The sequence below is a fragment of the Chelonoidis abingdonii genome, chromosome 1, assembly GCF_003597395.2.
Source record: "Chelonoidis abingdonii isolate Lonesome George chromosome 1, CheloAbing_2.0, whole genome shotgun sequence".
NCBI classification, from domain to species: Eukaryota; Metazoa; Chordata; order Testudines; family Testudinidae; genus Chelonoidis; species Chelonoidis abingdonii.
The window spans coordinates 191,268,877-191,284,118 of record NC_133769.1 but is presented as its reverse complement, the minus strand read 5'-3'; the positions used below and the strand labels follow the sequence as shown (position 1 = coordinate 191,284,118).

Below are 15,242 nucleotides of genomic sequence, written 5' to 3'. Positions count from 1 at the left end.
TATAAAATGTGGGGTGTACTCTGTTTTATTAAAGGATGGTTAGCTTTATTTTCCAATATCCCTCATGCCATTTATGCCACAAGTCTAACCTAACTTGAATTCAGTCCTATCCGCTCATGTTTCAGTGCGGTCCTGATTCAGCAGACATATTCTCAGGACGATCCCTATTCACTAACAACTTCAGGACATGCTCAATGTAGCTTCAAAGGCATACAGCAGAGCACTTGACCTCAGGCTTAGGGATGGATCGCTGAATCAGGGCTTGAGAGTTCAAAAAAGGCTCAAAATCAGGTCATCAGACAATGTTAACTTGTACAAGAGCAGGAGACATCAGTTCGACTGAAGCAGAAAGTAATGCTCTTGAGCAATATCTGTTGATGTACCATACATTCAAGGATTGTATCAGACAGACAGAAGAATATGTAAGTACTATGCCCATAACAATACTTTCCCCCCCACACACACAAAATCTTCCAAAACAATAAAACAAAACATCTGATTCTCCGTTACTTCATTGCAGAGTACATGTAAAATATTGCTTTTCCGATCTAGTAGTATTGTAAACCCTGCATTGGCATAGCTGACTCTGAATTGGCATAAATGACTACAGAGAATCAGGCTTTCAGTAGAGAAAAGAGAAGAGACATGGAAACCCAACACTGCATTTTCATTCCTTTTAATACAATTGTAAGAGACTGAAATGAGAGAAACAGAGAGAGAGAGAGAGAGAGAGAATCCCAGAGCAGCCCTATTAATATGTATTTAAAAGTGTAGGGTGTTCATATATCTGTAAAGAGCTATTTTCTCCATTTATAAGCATACAGGAGGAAATGTTAGTGAAGTGTAAGTAAGCATGAAATATTCTCCCACAGCCATTTTCCTAATCATAGATGATTACATATCTAAAATTATTTCTATTTTTGTGAGCTTCAAAATAACATGTGTTTCATTTTCACCGCTCCCCTCCCCAGTAGATTTTAATTAATATTTATGCACCTGACAAACATTCAGATTTTAGAAAAAATGCCTCATCTTAGGGTTGACCTACACTGCAGCTAGGGAGCAATTTCCAGGTTAGATAGACATATTCACACTAGCTCTGATTGATCTAGAGTGCTAAAAGTAATGATGTTGCTGTGGGGACATGACTGCTGCAACATACGCAGTGGCTTGCGCTAGACACTCAAGCACCAGGGGGTACAAGTGGGATTATTGTTGTGGCTAGATTATTATTTTTCACATGCTGGCTCAATCATAGCTAGCACAGGTACATTTACCCAAGACAGAAATGATACCCCCAGCAGCAGTGTAGATTTACCCTAAGTGGGTTGATTTTCCTGAGGTTTGAGGCTCCCTATTCCCATCCCCCCAACACATTCCTGTTCATTTACGCCCTCTAGACATTTTATGGCAAAATAGGTTGTTTTCCTTTTCTTTTCCTTTTGTGCAGCTGAAGGGAGAGCCAAACCCCTGTGAAGTCACAGGTAGAGTCCGTTGATTTCAATTTGTATCAGGCCCCTAAATTCTTTGGAATAATCTCTATTCCTGTCCACTGTGAAAATACTTAAATGATTACTTTGACTCAGCAATCGTTTTCTAGTTGACTCTTTTCATAAAAAAATGTTTACACTGGTTATTGTTTCATCCTTGGAACTCAGCTGAGTCACAAAGATAGCAATATAAGCTTTTGTTTACTCAGCATGGCCTAGAGGTTATCAGAATCATTTAAGAAATTAGTCTATTAATATATTGCTAACTGTGCTCAGTGCAGTGATAGGATTAATCACCTCATATCAAAGAGTGCTGTTGAATCAGTGGCACTCTGCTAGCACAAATGCTTTGCAATAAGGATGGTCACTGCTGTTTTTCAGCAAGGAGAGAAAATATCCTTTTCTCCAGTAAGCAAAATTATGTATTCAACTCAACCAAGATGTTGCTATAAGTATAGACCTGAATAACAGGGGTCACCACTAGAACCGGGTGACTAGATACTTCTTCAGTTTGACGGCAGTTCTGAAAAATCAGGAGGAAATGGTTTGGGGCTGACTCAAAACTGAATTTTGGGGCAATTTTTGGTGAATCAAAAAGTCAGAAAAATTGTTGCAGGTTAAATGACGTGTTTTTGTTTTTTTTCTCCATTGTAGACAACTTTAAATGTTTCTTAATAAAAGCAAAAGAAATATTAGGGACTTAAGGCCATTCACGAAACAGGTTCTGTCCTCTTTTATATCAAGGGCATTTACCTGGAAAGTGGGAAACCTGGGTTCATATCTCCACTCTGGAGCAGGAACTTGAACCCCAATCTCCTATATACCAGGTGAACAACTGGCTATTCGGTATTCTTTCAGTTTTGCCTGTTGAAGCTGTTCCACTTTGTATTCAATCAGTGAAATATTCACTGGGCCAAGAGAGAGCAAGCAACTCTATATCTTGGTGATTAGAGCATTCACCTGGAAAGGGGCACACCCAGGTTCCAGTTCCAATTAATATTTAATTACTTATAGAAAGTGGGACAGCTTCAATGGGAAAGACCTGATATCTTGGTGATAAGGACAGCTATCTGGGGTATGAGAGACCTTGGTTCAAGGTTCATCTCCAGAGTCAGGGCCAGCTCTAGCCATTTCACCGCCCCAAGCACAGTGGCACTCCGTGGGGGGCGCTCTGCCGTTCGCTGGTTCCGCAGCTCCAGTGTATCTCCCGCAGACGTGGCTGTGGAGGGTCCGCTGGTCCTGCAGCTCTGGTGGACCTCCCCCAGCTGTGCCTGCGGATGCTCCACCGAAGCCACAGGACCAACGAGTGGCAGAGGGCCCCCGCGGCATGCCACCATGCTTGGGGCGGCGAAATGGCTAGAGCCATTCCACCGGAGCCACCTGTCGCCCTCCGGGCAGCTGGCAGAGCACCCCCCACGGCATACTGCCCCAAGCACGTGCTTGGCATGCTGGGGCCTGGAGCCAGCCCTGTCCAGAGTGGGAATTTGAACCTGGGTTTCCCACAGTCCAGTTGGCTGTGAGTTCTAGTGGGCTTAACGGGATACCACCACTACCACCTTCTCACTTATGGGAATGTCACCTAAGTCCCCTTGTGAATCTAACACCCAAAATCAAATTATCTCAGTTTGGACATGTCAAAATGATTCATTTTGAAATTTTATATTTGTTTTTTTTCAAGGGAGATAACTTGCCAAAGTTGAGAGAAATTCACCATGTTTTGGTCTCACAAATCTGTGTTTATTAGTGAAATAACATTTCTGCTGAAAATCTTGCCCTGCTCTAATTACCAGGGCATCACTTTAAATGAAAGCCTGCCCCCAAAGAAATGAATGGAAATTTTGCCATTGACTTCAGTGAGACCACGATTTCACGCTGTATTGTTTCATGCGAGCAGTCCCAGTGCTTATGGAATCCACCTGTGTCACAAACATACTTAACTTTTGGGTCACAAAAATGAGTACTTTACATGATGTTTTATCATGTGGATATTTCAAGGCTATCTGTCATTGTTATAAAGCCTAAAATATGAGACCTAATCAAGACTCAGTGTGGGTTTAGCAAAACACAGGTCCTGATTCTCCTTTCATTTACACCAATATAATACCATTCACTCCTTTGACATAAATGGAGTTACTTTTGATTTACGGCAATGTAAGTGAAAGGATAGTCAGACCACAAGTTTCTAAGATGGTCAGTTCTTTTTAAAAATTAGTCCCTTTCCCCATATCTCTAGTTGCCTGTCCATTATACCCTGACAGTTTGAGTTTAGTGGATGGAACCAGATTTCATTTAAAGTGATGCCCTGGTAATTAGAACAAGATCCTCCTTAGATTCATATATTCTGTAGCCAGAAGAGACCACTGTGATCATCTAGTCTGATATCCTATATAAACACTGGCAACAGAACTTCACCAAAATAATTCTTGTTTGAAACAGAGAATATCTTTTAGGAAAAAAAAAATCTAATCTTTATTTTAAAAAATGTCATATATTTTATTCACTTGGTATTTTATGTGATTAACTTGGTTTTTTTTCTGTGATGTTTTCTGTTTGGCAGAAATGGCAGCATTATCGTAATATTCAACCTATACTTTGCACAGTGGGTATCTAATGAGAAAGCAAAGAATGAACTGGTTTTAGGTATTGAAGCAAATAAAACTAGCCTTTTGCAGACTATTAACATTGATGTGAACAGCATAGAAATCACAGGTAACTATGAAAATTATTTGCTTTCTTTGAAACCTTGACATATAAGTCAATTGCAGATGTTGACACTCAATCCTGCAATGGCATGTGTGCAGGTATACAAGTCCACCCATGAAAATTTCATTACAGGAGATGCCTTTACTAGCTGGCACAACAGAGGCTACATAATCAGAAGCTGTAGGGAAGAAGGCCCAAATCCTCAGTGGGAGTTAGGTACCTAAATACTTTTGAAAATTTTGACCAATAGCCTGTGAGCTGTTCACAAGTAATCTCCTTTAGCCAATCTGGAAGCAGCATTGACAAACCACATGGGGAGCCATGTAGAGCCTTCTTCACAGAAGGCTGTGTCAATGTGATATATAAAAAGGAAACAAGAAGGTAAAATAATGGTGGACTCCCAGTGAAATTCCATAATATTAATCCTTTATTTATGGTGTTCATCATTTGTGATGCCTACCAATGTCCTTCAAGGTAATGTAATTAAGGCCCAATAATGCTATTTCATAAGTAAATACAGTTATTTTACCCAACATTCGGACCAGGGGTAGTAAGAAGTTCTAGTCTTCATAGAAAGTGAGATGTTCTGCTTCACTTGTGGGGGAAGATAAGGGAAAGAAGGATGATATATCTTACTCATTGCTGAAAGTGGGATCTCAGGTAAGTGAAAACAAACATTAAGAAGAGAATTTAAAAGGCTTTGAAGATTCAGTTGCATTTAACCTGAAAGGAAAAACTCTGACTTGTCAATAAGTGGATGAGGTGATTCTAAGCATCATAAATATGATTAAAAAGTGATGCTGGGACCCTCGATACCAGAGGGAAGAGATGTATGAGCAATAGATAAGACCTGATCCAAAGCCCAGTGAAATAAGTAGGAATCTTCTCATTGACTTCAATGAGTTTCAGAACAGGATCTCAGGGAGGAAGAGGATAAAAAAATAATTTGAATCCCTTGAAGTGGAAGTTGATTAACTGACATTTTCAACTTCTGTTGGAGATACTAATAGGTAGCTTCATAAGGGGAGGAAGACATCTGGTGTGTAAAGTCTCTTATACTCTATATTCTAAAGGCACATTTCATGCTAGATACTTTAGGTATTCAATGACTAAATTCAGAGCCTTGATCTCGTTATTTATCTTGACTATTTGAACTATCTAGAAGTTTTTTTTTTCTATATAACAGCACATCATTGTGGGCAATGATTGACCACTATGTCCCAGAAATTCTGTAGAAGAAAATTATGAACAAGGGCAATATATCTACTTGTGAGCTTCGGAGTAGCCAAACTTTTCTTGCTGTGAGGGAGTAACAAGTCTGACTTAAAATTAGACAACAACTGTGTATTCCTCCAGGACTACTGCAACAATGTGATATTGGGAATTGAGCATCCAATTAATAATTGGAATGATAATTGTATATAGCACTTTAACTTCCTAAATCTCAACATGCTATAGCAAGAAAAGTCTCATCTCCATTTTACAGATGAGAAAATTGAGGCACAAAGGTGAAGTGACTTGTCTATGATCCCACAGCTTCCATAGTGATAGAAAGTAACTTTTTTTTTTTTGGAAAATTGCTGCCACACCCATTTTAATTTCAGCTCGTTTAACTGATCCAAATATTGTCTAATGAGATGCACATGCCTCAAAGAGTACTGTAATATAAATGATAATATGACTCAAGATGGCTGCTTGAAAAGATATGTCCCTTCTGACAGTCACAGATGAGTCCCCAGACACACGTTCTCTATAAAATCCTTCTTGAAGAGAAGAAGGAATAGGGATTGAGGAGCCTGTATGCATGAGAGAGAGAGATGGGAGAAAGGCTTAATGTAAAGCTGTAATCCTCGGTGAGCTTGCAGAGTGGGAGGAAAAGCTGAAAGAGAGGTAAGATATTCACCAAGAGAGAATTGGAAAATTTCAAATGGCTCAGAGGAACATTCAAGTAAAAAACAGTCTCAAAAATATTTGCAATATTCCTACACTAATGTGAAATTCCAAAATACTTTATACAGAAAGTTTACACTTGATTTTGTTCAAACAGCTCCTGAAATTCTGACTACAAGCCTACCTCTAACATCATCAGGTCAGTACTTCTTATAAATGAAAACTAGCTTGTGTGCACAAGTAACGTATGATAACAAATGTAGGGCCAGATATTCATCTTGTGTAAATTTGCATAGCTGCATTGACTTCATTGGAGATATACTGCAGTACAGCAACTGGGGAGCTAGCCCATAAAGTGATATGTTACCTGAAGTAATACCTTAGATAATCCAAGATGCTTGGACTTGAACTCACCTATAATGAGGAGATAAGCTTTTGTATTTTGTATGGAAGTCCCTGGAGTCTAGTGATTTAAACCAGTCTGGAAAAAAGTGGGGAAAAAAAAAAGGCATAAATCTTTGCCCACCCATTGACTCCAAACAAAAACTTCGTAAAGGTTCAGATTGGTTTAGATAAGGCCAGAGCTATCCATACTTATGTTATGAGAGCTGGTTAGTGCAATAACTTTGCTAAGCTTTGGATCAATTCTCAATGGAAATCTTATGGGGAAAGGCACACTTAGGTTTTCCTTGATATGGAGATGTTGTCACAGCTGCTTACAAATTCAGATTCAAAAGTGAGCAATTAAAGCCAGTTAGAAGAGGGTCAGAGGGAGAGACTGAAATATGTAGCGATTCCCTTGTGTAATTCAAAGCTAACTGGACCCTGCAAGCGATTGTAATGAGAGAAAGCTGTACCCTAAATAATCAATCACTATGTACACATAAGCATCTTTGTTGTCAACTACACCACATATTTTGCACCTGATTTGCAACTCAGGTCTGCTTTTCCTCCAAAAACAAAACCTCTATCTTTTGAGCTGAAAGATGCTCTTCATTGGCTGTGATAACACATCCTTTTTGACATAAAGATGACACGATCACACTTGAGGAGGTCTTGACAATGATACCACACTTGATCTTAGCTCACAGAGAGCCGAGAAGCAGCACAATACCCAATACCTTAATCAGCAGCCAAGGGCCTTTGATAGAGGAAGAAGGTGCTTCAGGAGGAGTTGGGAGATTTTGAGGCAACATGAGTAAGAAGTAAAAAATAGATTGTTGTTAGGAAGGTTAAGAGGAAGGTGTTAACCAACAGATAAGCACCCAAACTTTTCAGATTTTTTTTTGAGAACCATCAATAAAGTAAATCTACATGCTAGAATGTTTACAGATATAGATTAGAACTAAACTATGGGTTATCTCAACTGTGTTTTGTTCTAGCAGATCCTGTGAATCTCACTACAAGCCCCTTTCCATCAGATTCAGGTCAGAACCTTTGCATATCATGAGAATACAAGATAATGCTATTGTTTGTTAATGGAAGAACCTGGTATCTACCTGAAGTGTGTGTGTGTGTGTGTGTATACACACATCTATGATGAGATTGGCTTAATAAATCATGAGATTTAAAAATAATATGTGTTGGATTATTTATGTTATGTTACAGATTTTTTGACCTTTTAAAGTTAACATTTTCAAGCTTTTCTACAAAGTCAGGAGCAACAGAAACTTTCCTATTTAGAAAATCAAAACTGAGATTCTCACCTGACTGAAGGAGCTGGAGTTTTGAGACTCATGAAAGTTGGTAACTCTGCTTGATTCTGGACAATGGCAGAGTAGCAAATATGAGCTTCTTTAAAGCAACAATTAACACTTTTCCAATAGTAGGAAGATCTTTTTTAGGCCTTAAGCAATAGGAAATGTGCTTCTGAAATGTTTTAATCTTATGGTTTGTTTACATAGATTCAGAACCACTCACTACAAGCAAGTCCTCAGCAACTTCAGGTTCATAATTTAAATATAGTGAAAAGGTTGATGTTTTACATAGAAGACTTTGGTATCCATTCAGTTTTACAAATTATGGGCCTGCCCCAACAAATACTTTATACATAGAATTTCCATTGACTGAAAAGGGAGAGCCATGCACAAAGCAGACCTTTCAAGATTGGGCCCTAAACACAAATGATATTTTATAGTATACCGTGTTGGATTAATAGAGCTATTTTTGCAAATTGTGGACTATAGGAATATTTTTAAAAACACAAATTACACTCTGGTGCATAATTCTCACTGGCTTTCAGTGGAAGTTTAGTACCTATCTGCCATTTGTACCTTTGAAAATATTTCCCAGAATCATTGATTAGGGAAAAGTATGAGAAACACAAATGCCTTTCAGGTATGTCTAAGCATTAGTAATTTTTACATGTACAGTAGCAATTTATACTCCTCTATGTATTGTGATTTAGAGGTAATTTGTTCTTCAATCTCAAAATAAAACAGAAGCGTTTTCAAACAAATTATCAGTTTTCTTGTGCCCAGAAGATAGCAGTGCAGTTTGTTTTTTTTAATAGAAATGAAAATGGACTTGAAGATATCTTTTGTAAACACAACCTTCTTATTGCATATTAATTTCATTCAAAGTACTTCTCTGGGTATTTGGTGTAGGTTTTTTCGTGTTTTTTTTTCATTGAGTCTAGAAATTTACTAAGTTCAAGCATCTCACCAAGATTTGTGGTCATTGTCTTTGTGATACTTCAGAGGGGTGTTGTGCTTTATATTGAATGGTGTGTTTAAGGTTCTTCTGCTTATCCTAGGTGGTTGTCCTATGGAAATGGAACTCTCATTAAAAGTGTCCAGTGCCGTGGCCAGCGTTCCCATTCTGCATAAAATAGGCTATGATATAAAGGCTATGAAGTGTATAGCCTATTGCTTGAGTGCAAAATGTCAGATTTTCTTTCTTACACCTTCAGTTTGTATTGCAAATACAATACAAAGACTATATGTCTGATCCAGTATGGCCAATCTTATGTTCTTAGAAGTATTTTGCAGCTTTTTTCTTAAGTCAGATCTTTTCCACCTTCACTCATATGCATTTACTAACAAAGGCAAAAACAAATGCACATAGAACTGAGTGATTTCCCTTCTCCCCACCTCCATACCATCAGGTATGTACTTCCGTGATGCTTATCAAAAATGTCTTTATGGTTCAATCCTGTTTCATTGTCAGAATTCTTATTCACTTAAATGGGGACAGGACTGCATTCTTTGGCCCTGATTCAACTATTAGATCCATATGGAGGGACGCTTACACCCTTGGGCAATCCTGTTAGTGCGACTTTGTAGAGATTTAAGGGTCTACCCCCAGGGAGTTGATTGCAGAATCTAGGCAGAAAATTGTACATTGATTTTTTTTTCTCAGAGATTTATAACATTACTAAAACTTGTCCTGAAAAAGGCTTTTTTATTCGTGCCGGTCAAAATGTGAGAATTCTTTTCCATGATAAATTTTCAATTATTGATGAAATGATTGGGGGAGGAAAACATGAATTTCCAATTGAGTCAAATAAAAATGATTTTTTTTTCATTTTGCGAAAAAAAAAAAGTGATGAAAAGATTTCCACCCACCCTAGTTTTGAGCATAGTTCTAACAAGAAGTGAATATTCAGTTTTCATATTTCTGAACGTATTCACCCTTCTGTACTTAATATTCACCTTTCTTATGTGTTTTTCAGATATTATTTATTGACTCAGAGCATGTAAAAACATCATAAGCAAGTTAGACATACAATTCACACAACTGTTGTGTAATCAGGCTTGTGCTGGAGTCCCAAAGGCAAGTCACTTTTCCTTTATAATATAATTTTCTTTTTTTCCCCTTTTCTTATCTCAATTATTATTTCAGTGAAGTGTTTGCCTCCTGAGGAACCTTGTGCTGATGCCATAAACTGCATAAGTAAAGACTTATTTTGTGATGGAGTACCAAACTGCCCAGATGGTTCAGATGAATCTGAAAAAATATGTGGTAAGAATGTAAAGCTCTGAATCAATCTTTATATCTGCTTGTACTTGTCAATATATCAAGCAACAAAAATATCTTCCAAACCAATCTCAACAGAAATGAAAAACAGAATTCAAGAAGATATTTTACTCTTCAAGAAATGTATGAAACTACAGATTGACTTGATATTTTTATGAATATTTGTATGGTATAATGCTGAAGCAGCATAAGCCAGCTATATTCAGGTAATGGAAAAGTTGTTATCAAATAATTTATCAATGATAGCCAACATTGTGCTATCAAATTATGTTGCTATGCTGCTGCAGAACCACATATCTCATCTCGAAGATGCATTAATCTTAATTTCTTGGTGGAACCAGTACAAAGATGTCTCTTATGACCAGGGGCGGCTCCAGGTACCAACACGCCAAGCACGTGCCTGGGGCGGCAAGCCACGGGGGCCACTCTGCCAGTCGCCGCGAGGGCAGCAGGCAGGTTGCCTTCAGTGGCATGCCTGTGGAGGGTCCACTAGTCCTGCAGCTTTGGCGGACCTCCCACAGGCATGCTGCCGAATCCACGGGACCAGGGACCTCCCCCAGGCAAGCTGCTGAAGGCAGCCTGTCTGCCATGCTTGGGGCGGCAAAATACCTAGAGCCGTCCCTGCTTGTGACAGTTGATAATAGTATCCTACTTCAATCTGATGTTCTTCCAGTGCTTACTGTTCTTAATTAGCTTTTAATACTGTTGACCAGGGGGATTCTACTGAACTGAGGCAATTTATAGGTCTTTATTTATTATCTCAAACCTGGTTTTCATCTTACTAGAATGTTTGCAATGGAACTTGTGACAAATTTATGTTACCAATCTGCCTGAGGTGTCAGGTGATCAGGTTGAGGCCTCAGGATCTTTAGGGGAGGAGATGAAGAAAGCACCAAGTGTCTGAATTTTAAAGCTTTATTAATAAGATAATAAAATAACAGCGATGAGTGTTGGAACTGCTCCCACATCACACAGAGGAAGCAAGAAAGCATTAGTACCCCAGCCCTAACCCACTTTCATACTCACACACACACAACCTGAGGCTGACCAAGCCTGCATGTAATGTAAGAAGAAGAGGGAGGGGGTGGATGAAGTTCTTATCCCATGCACGGGTCATCCAGGGTCCACTGTGATCTCCGTCTTGCTTTGGCTCTCGGAAGGGCTTTTAAGTCCTGGGTTCTTTTGGTGGTGTTTTGTACAGGGACTTCTGCTCCAGATGCTCTTTGTATCAGTCCAAACCAGCTTTCTGTGGCCTTCTCAACTTTTCTCCAAAAACTTTTTCCCTCATTGACCTTGTTGTCTCACTCCTTTTCTCAGCCCCTGCAATTTGTTCAACCACGCTCCTGTCTCACCGCTGGTCGGGTGGTGTGGGGGTGGTGGACTCTCCGCCTTCCTTCTTGGCAGGTAGCAGAATGTTTGCAATGGCCTTGGGCTGGAGTCAGTTCCTTATCTTTGGGTGTAGCTGGAACATCAAGTTAACCCATTCTTTTCTCCTTTCCTCCCCCTCCAGCCTTTTGTCGCCTGTAAAGAAACCTTTCATTCCACACTCATATCTTTAACTCTTAATCCTTCTCAGAATGCCTTGTGATGCTTGCAACAGTGTTAGCAATATACAGTGCTGATCTGTCTCCCCAGGGAACCAGTGGGTTGTGACAAACTGATCAAATAGTACCAAAAATGACTCATGAACCTCTGAAGTATAGGCCTGATGTCAAATGGTGCTGAGCCCCTTCTTCAAGTTGTTGACTGCTCTTGTTATGGGCTAACTGCACCTCTGCCCCCTTCTGGTCTCTCTGATCACTTGCTCGTACCTGTCTTAGGGTGGAATCTCACTCTTCTCCTCACACTTAGCTCAAAACCAAGTTATGCTCCCCTCTGAGAACCACCACTTATCACTCTGCAAGTCCATCAGGGTTTTGGACACCTGAGTTTCCTCCTTTCAGGGACTTGTGACTTGTGTTAGTGACCATCTTGGAAAAAAATATAGTTCTTTAACGATTGGAACAAAACACTAGAGGAAAAAAAGCTTTTTAAAACAAAAAGCCACCACACATTCTTAAATCTCTTGTAATCTTGCACTTCACTACAAACTAAGCCAAATAGGCTTCATTCCAGCCATCAATTCCCATTAAATCAGTGGAATTGGAGGGAATTCAGTAGTTTATGCAATTGGGCCTTTGACTAAGAACAATGTTTGATGCAATAGTTCCTGCCAATGACTTAGCTAAAGTTTGTACAGTGATCTGAAGCCATACATAAATGTTCCATGTTATCTGTAATACAAAGTATTCTGCTTGCTACAATCAAAGAAATAAACTTATCTTTTTTCTCTCTCTCTCTTTTTTAAACAGTAATAGCATATTTTTTCATTACAATAAATAACACTTTTTCATAGCATCATAAAATGCAGGGCTGGAAGGGACCCTGAGAGTCATCAAGTCCAGCCCCCTGCACTGAGGCAGGACCACGTTTGCTTGTGAGGTCAATTTTGCTCACAAATTTTGCTTATGTTTTGTAGAGAACTAATAGAAACACTTGTAAAATAAGAGAGAATTCAGAGGACTCTTTGAATGCTCAGTTCCTTTGAAAAATCAGAACATTATTTCTTACTTATAGCAATATTTCTTTAGATTGCATTGAATATGTAAAAATGAGTCCAAACTTGCATGGGTCTTTAAGACAGAGATGGTGTGCAATTATGTCACACAGGAGCTTGATATAGAGTATTCACAAAGCAAAATCCAGGAGTTACAGCCTGTTCTAGGGAGTTACTGGTGGTATCCTTTTCCTTTTAATTTGTGCCTGGTGGATCAAACATCCAACCTATTCTTTTCAGTTCACATTTTCACTGAAAGCTGCTCTTCAAAGCCTGGGGGAAAATAAAAGTCTGGTTTCAGGACAACACGTTATTCGGCCCATCACCCTTATTTTAGATTTTGATTCTTAAATCTTATGCTCAAAAGTGAAGAGCTTTTCCAGGCTTCTATATTTAGGTTTCTTAGCAACATTTGCAGAGCCAGTGTACAGAATGGCAATAAGCCATGTGCACATTTGGGAGACCTGCCAAGTTTTCCACCTCTTTGATTTATCACTCCTGTCCCATCCCTCAGAGTGACTTAATACAGCCGTATAATAGCTAAAGTTGTCTGGCTTTTCAGAAGCGCCACAGAGTTTTACAATGAGATTTATAGCCAATTTATAATTCTTGTTGCAAGTGCTTTTGCACACAAAAAGTGCTATTTCCCTTTAAACAACTAAACTTGATTTCTCCTTCCCTCCCGCACTCTTCCCCGGTTTATTTCTCCCTCTAGTGTTACTGAGTTTCGCATATGCTAGAGATGTATAGATACATTACAGGAAAGGTGAAATTCTAACAGTTTCTTCCTGCCTTTGACAAAGTATAGTGAAATCTATAAGCTTTTAAGCAGAGATTCAGACAACAGATGATGAAAAATACATTCATTTTCTAGTTTTATCAATAAAATGTTTCCTTCTGGCTCTGCTATGGGCAGCAGCATCAATAGGCAATACTGAAGGGCAATTAGAAATAGCAGTTAAGGAGTCTCCAGAGAAGTAGGGAAAGCCTAAACTGTTTATATTATTAAATAGTTTCGTTGGAAACGCAGCAGTATAGCACATCAGCCTAAGGAAAGGAAATCTGGAGGCTCATCCCTTGGGGGCATTATTTTTCATAATGGGCGCTAACAACCCTGTTTTTGTCTACCATAATACACCTACTTCACAGCATTGCTACTTTGCTAAAAGAGATTAACCTTTGTTAGCAATGAAGAAATAAACTTTCATTGGCAGGTAAAGATTCTGCACATGAAACAGATGGGCTGGATCCTACTCTTTTGACGTTAATGAGAGTTTTGTCATTGACTTAAATGAGAGCAGGATTAAATCCTAAATGCACCCAACCCCGAAGACAAATGGCTGGAGCTGTCTAGATTCTCCTGGGATGGAGAAGCAACAAAAGCAATCTCCAGGAAACTGCACATTGGACCAAAAGAACCTTCTTCTGTCCCAGCAAGGGAAGCAGCTGGAGCTTCCTAGAGGCTCCAGCAATGAGGCAGAAGAAGTTAAAATGACAGCTCAGACTCTGCCTTGTCCTGACCAGAGATGCCTCCTTTCTCTGCAAGGGAAGTAGTTGGAACAGCCCAGAGTAACCAGTGAGGTGGCTAGGGAAATCAAAAGGGATAACTCCAGCTAGCCCTGTGCCAGTACCTTTAAACACTAACCCTTTGTGACTGTTGGGGAAATTGCCGGATTGGATTAGTGCATTTATGCTTTAATGCCTTTGTATTGTGTAGTCCTCTTACAGCCAGTCCAAGGTCTGTGATTAGGAGGGTTGGATGAGGGGCAGATAGTGAGAGAGAGCAGATAAAGGAAAGGGGGATGGGAGAGGAGCAAAAGGATATTGTTGAACAAACAAAGCATATGCCAAACTTTGCCTTAGTCATGATGGGGTGATAACTCTATGAGGCTGGCACCTATTTTGCTATACCTCTATAAGAAAATACCACTCCTTTCTGCACTTTATAAATTTAGCACATTATTATTATTATTATTATTAATGGGGTAATAGCCACATCCATATTAATAAACACAAAAATTTCTTACTAACAATATATAACTTCTTATGGTCTGTATCAAATTGACCAACTTTCTCTTGCTCCCTGAGTAATATGTTGCATTTCTGACAAAGTTCCTCCTCTACCTTGGTGGGTCCTGCGCTTATTGGCAGATTTGCTCATCTCAGTGATCTTCTCCACAGTCTGGATCAACTCCTGTGTCTGATCAGGAGTTGGGAGGTTTGGGGGGAAACCCGGGCCCACCCTCTATTCTGGGTTCCAGCCCAGGGCCCTGTGGATTGCAGCTGTCTATAGTGCCTCTTGTAACAGCTGCATGACAGCTACAACTCTCTGGGCTACTTCCCCATGGCATCCTCCAAACACCTTCTTTATCCTCACCACTGGACCTTCCTCCTGGTGACTGATAATGCTTGTACTCCTTAGTCCTCCAGCAGCACACCCTCTCACTCTCAGCTCCTCACACACGCTTCCTCTCTTCTGGCTCCTCCTCACCTGACTAGAGTGAGCTCCTTTTCAAACCCAGGTGCCCTGATTAGCCTGCCTTGATTGGCTGCAGGTGATCTAATCAGCCTGTCTGCCTTAATTG

General features: G+C 39.6%; 1 protein-coding gene across 1 annotated transcript in view; it reads left to right on the top strand.

The window, feature by feature from the left end:
- The window catches only part of TMPRSS15 (transmembrane serine protease 15), a 92,241-nt gene that overhangs the window by 16,387 nt on the left and 60,612 nt on the right, over positions 1 to 15,242 (top strand). Inside the window, exons 5-8 of the mRNA XM_032786010.1 lie at positions 4,048 to 4,217; positions 6,256 to 6,282; positions 7,994 to 8,033; positions 9,919 to 10,046. Of these exons, the coding sequence (XP_032641901.1) occupies positions 4,048 to 4,217; positions 6,256 to 6,282; positions 7,994 to 8,033; positions 9,919 to 10,046 (365 nt within the window). The remainder of the gene's footprint in view (positions 1 to 4,047; positions 4,218 to 6,255; positions 6,283 to 7,993; positions 8,034 to 9,918; positions 10,047 to 15,242) is intronic.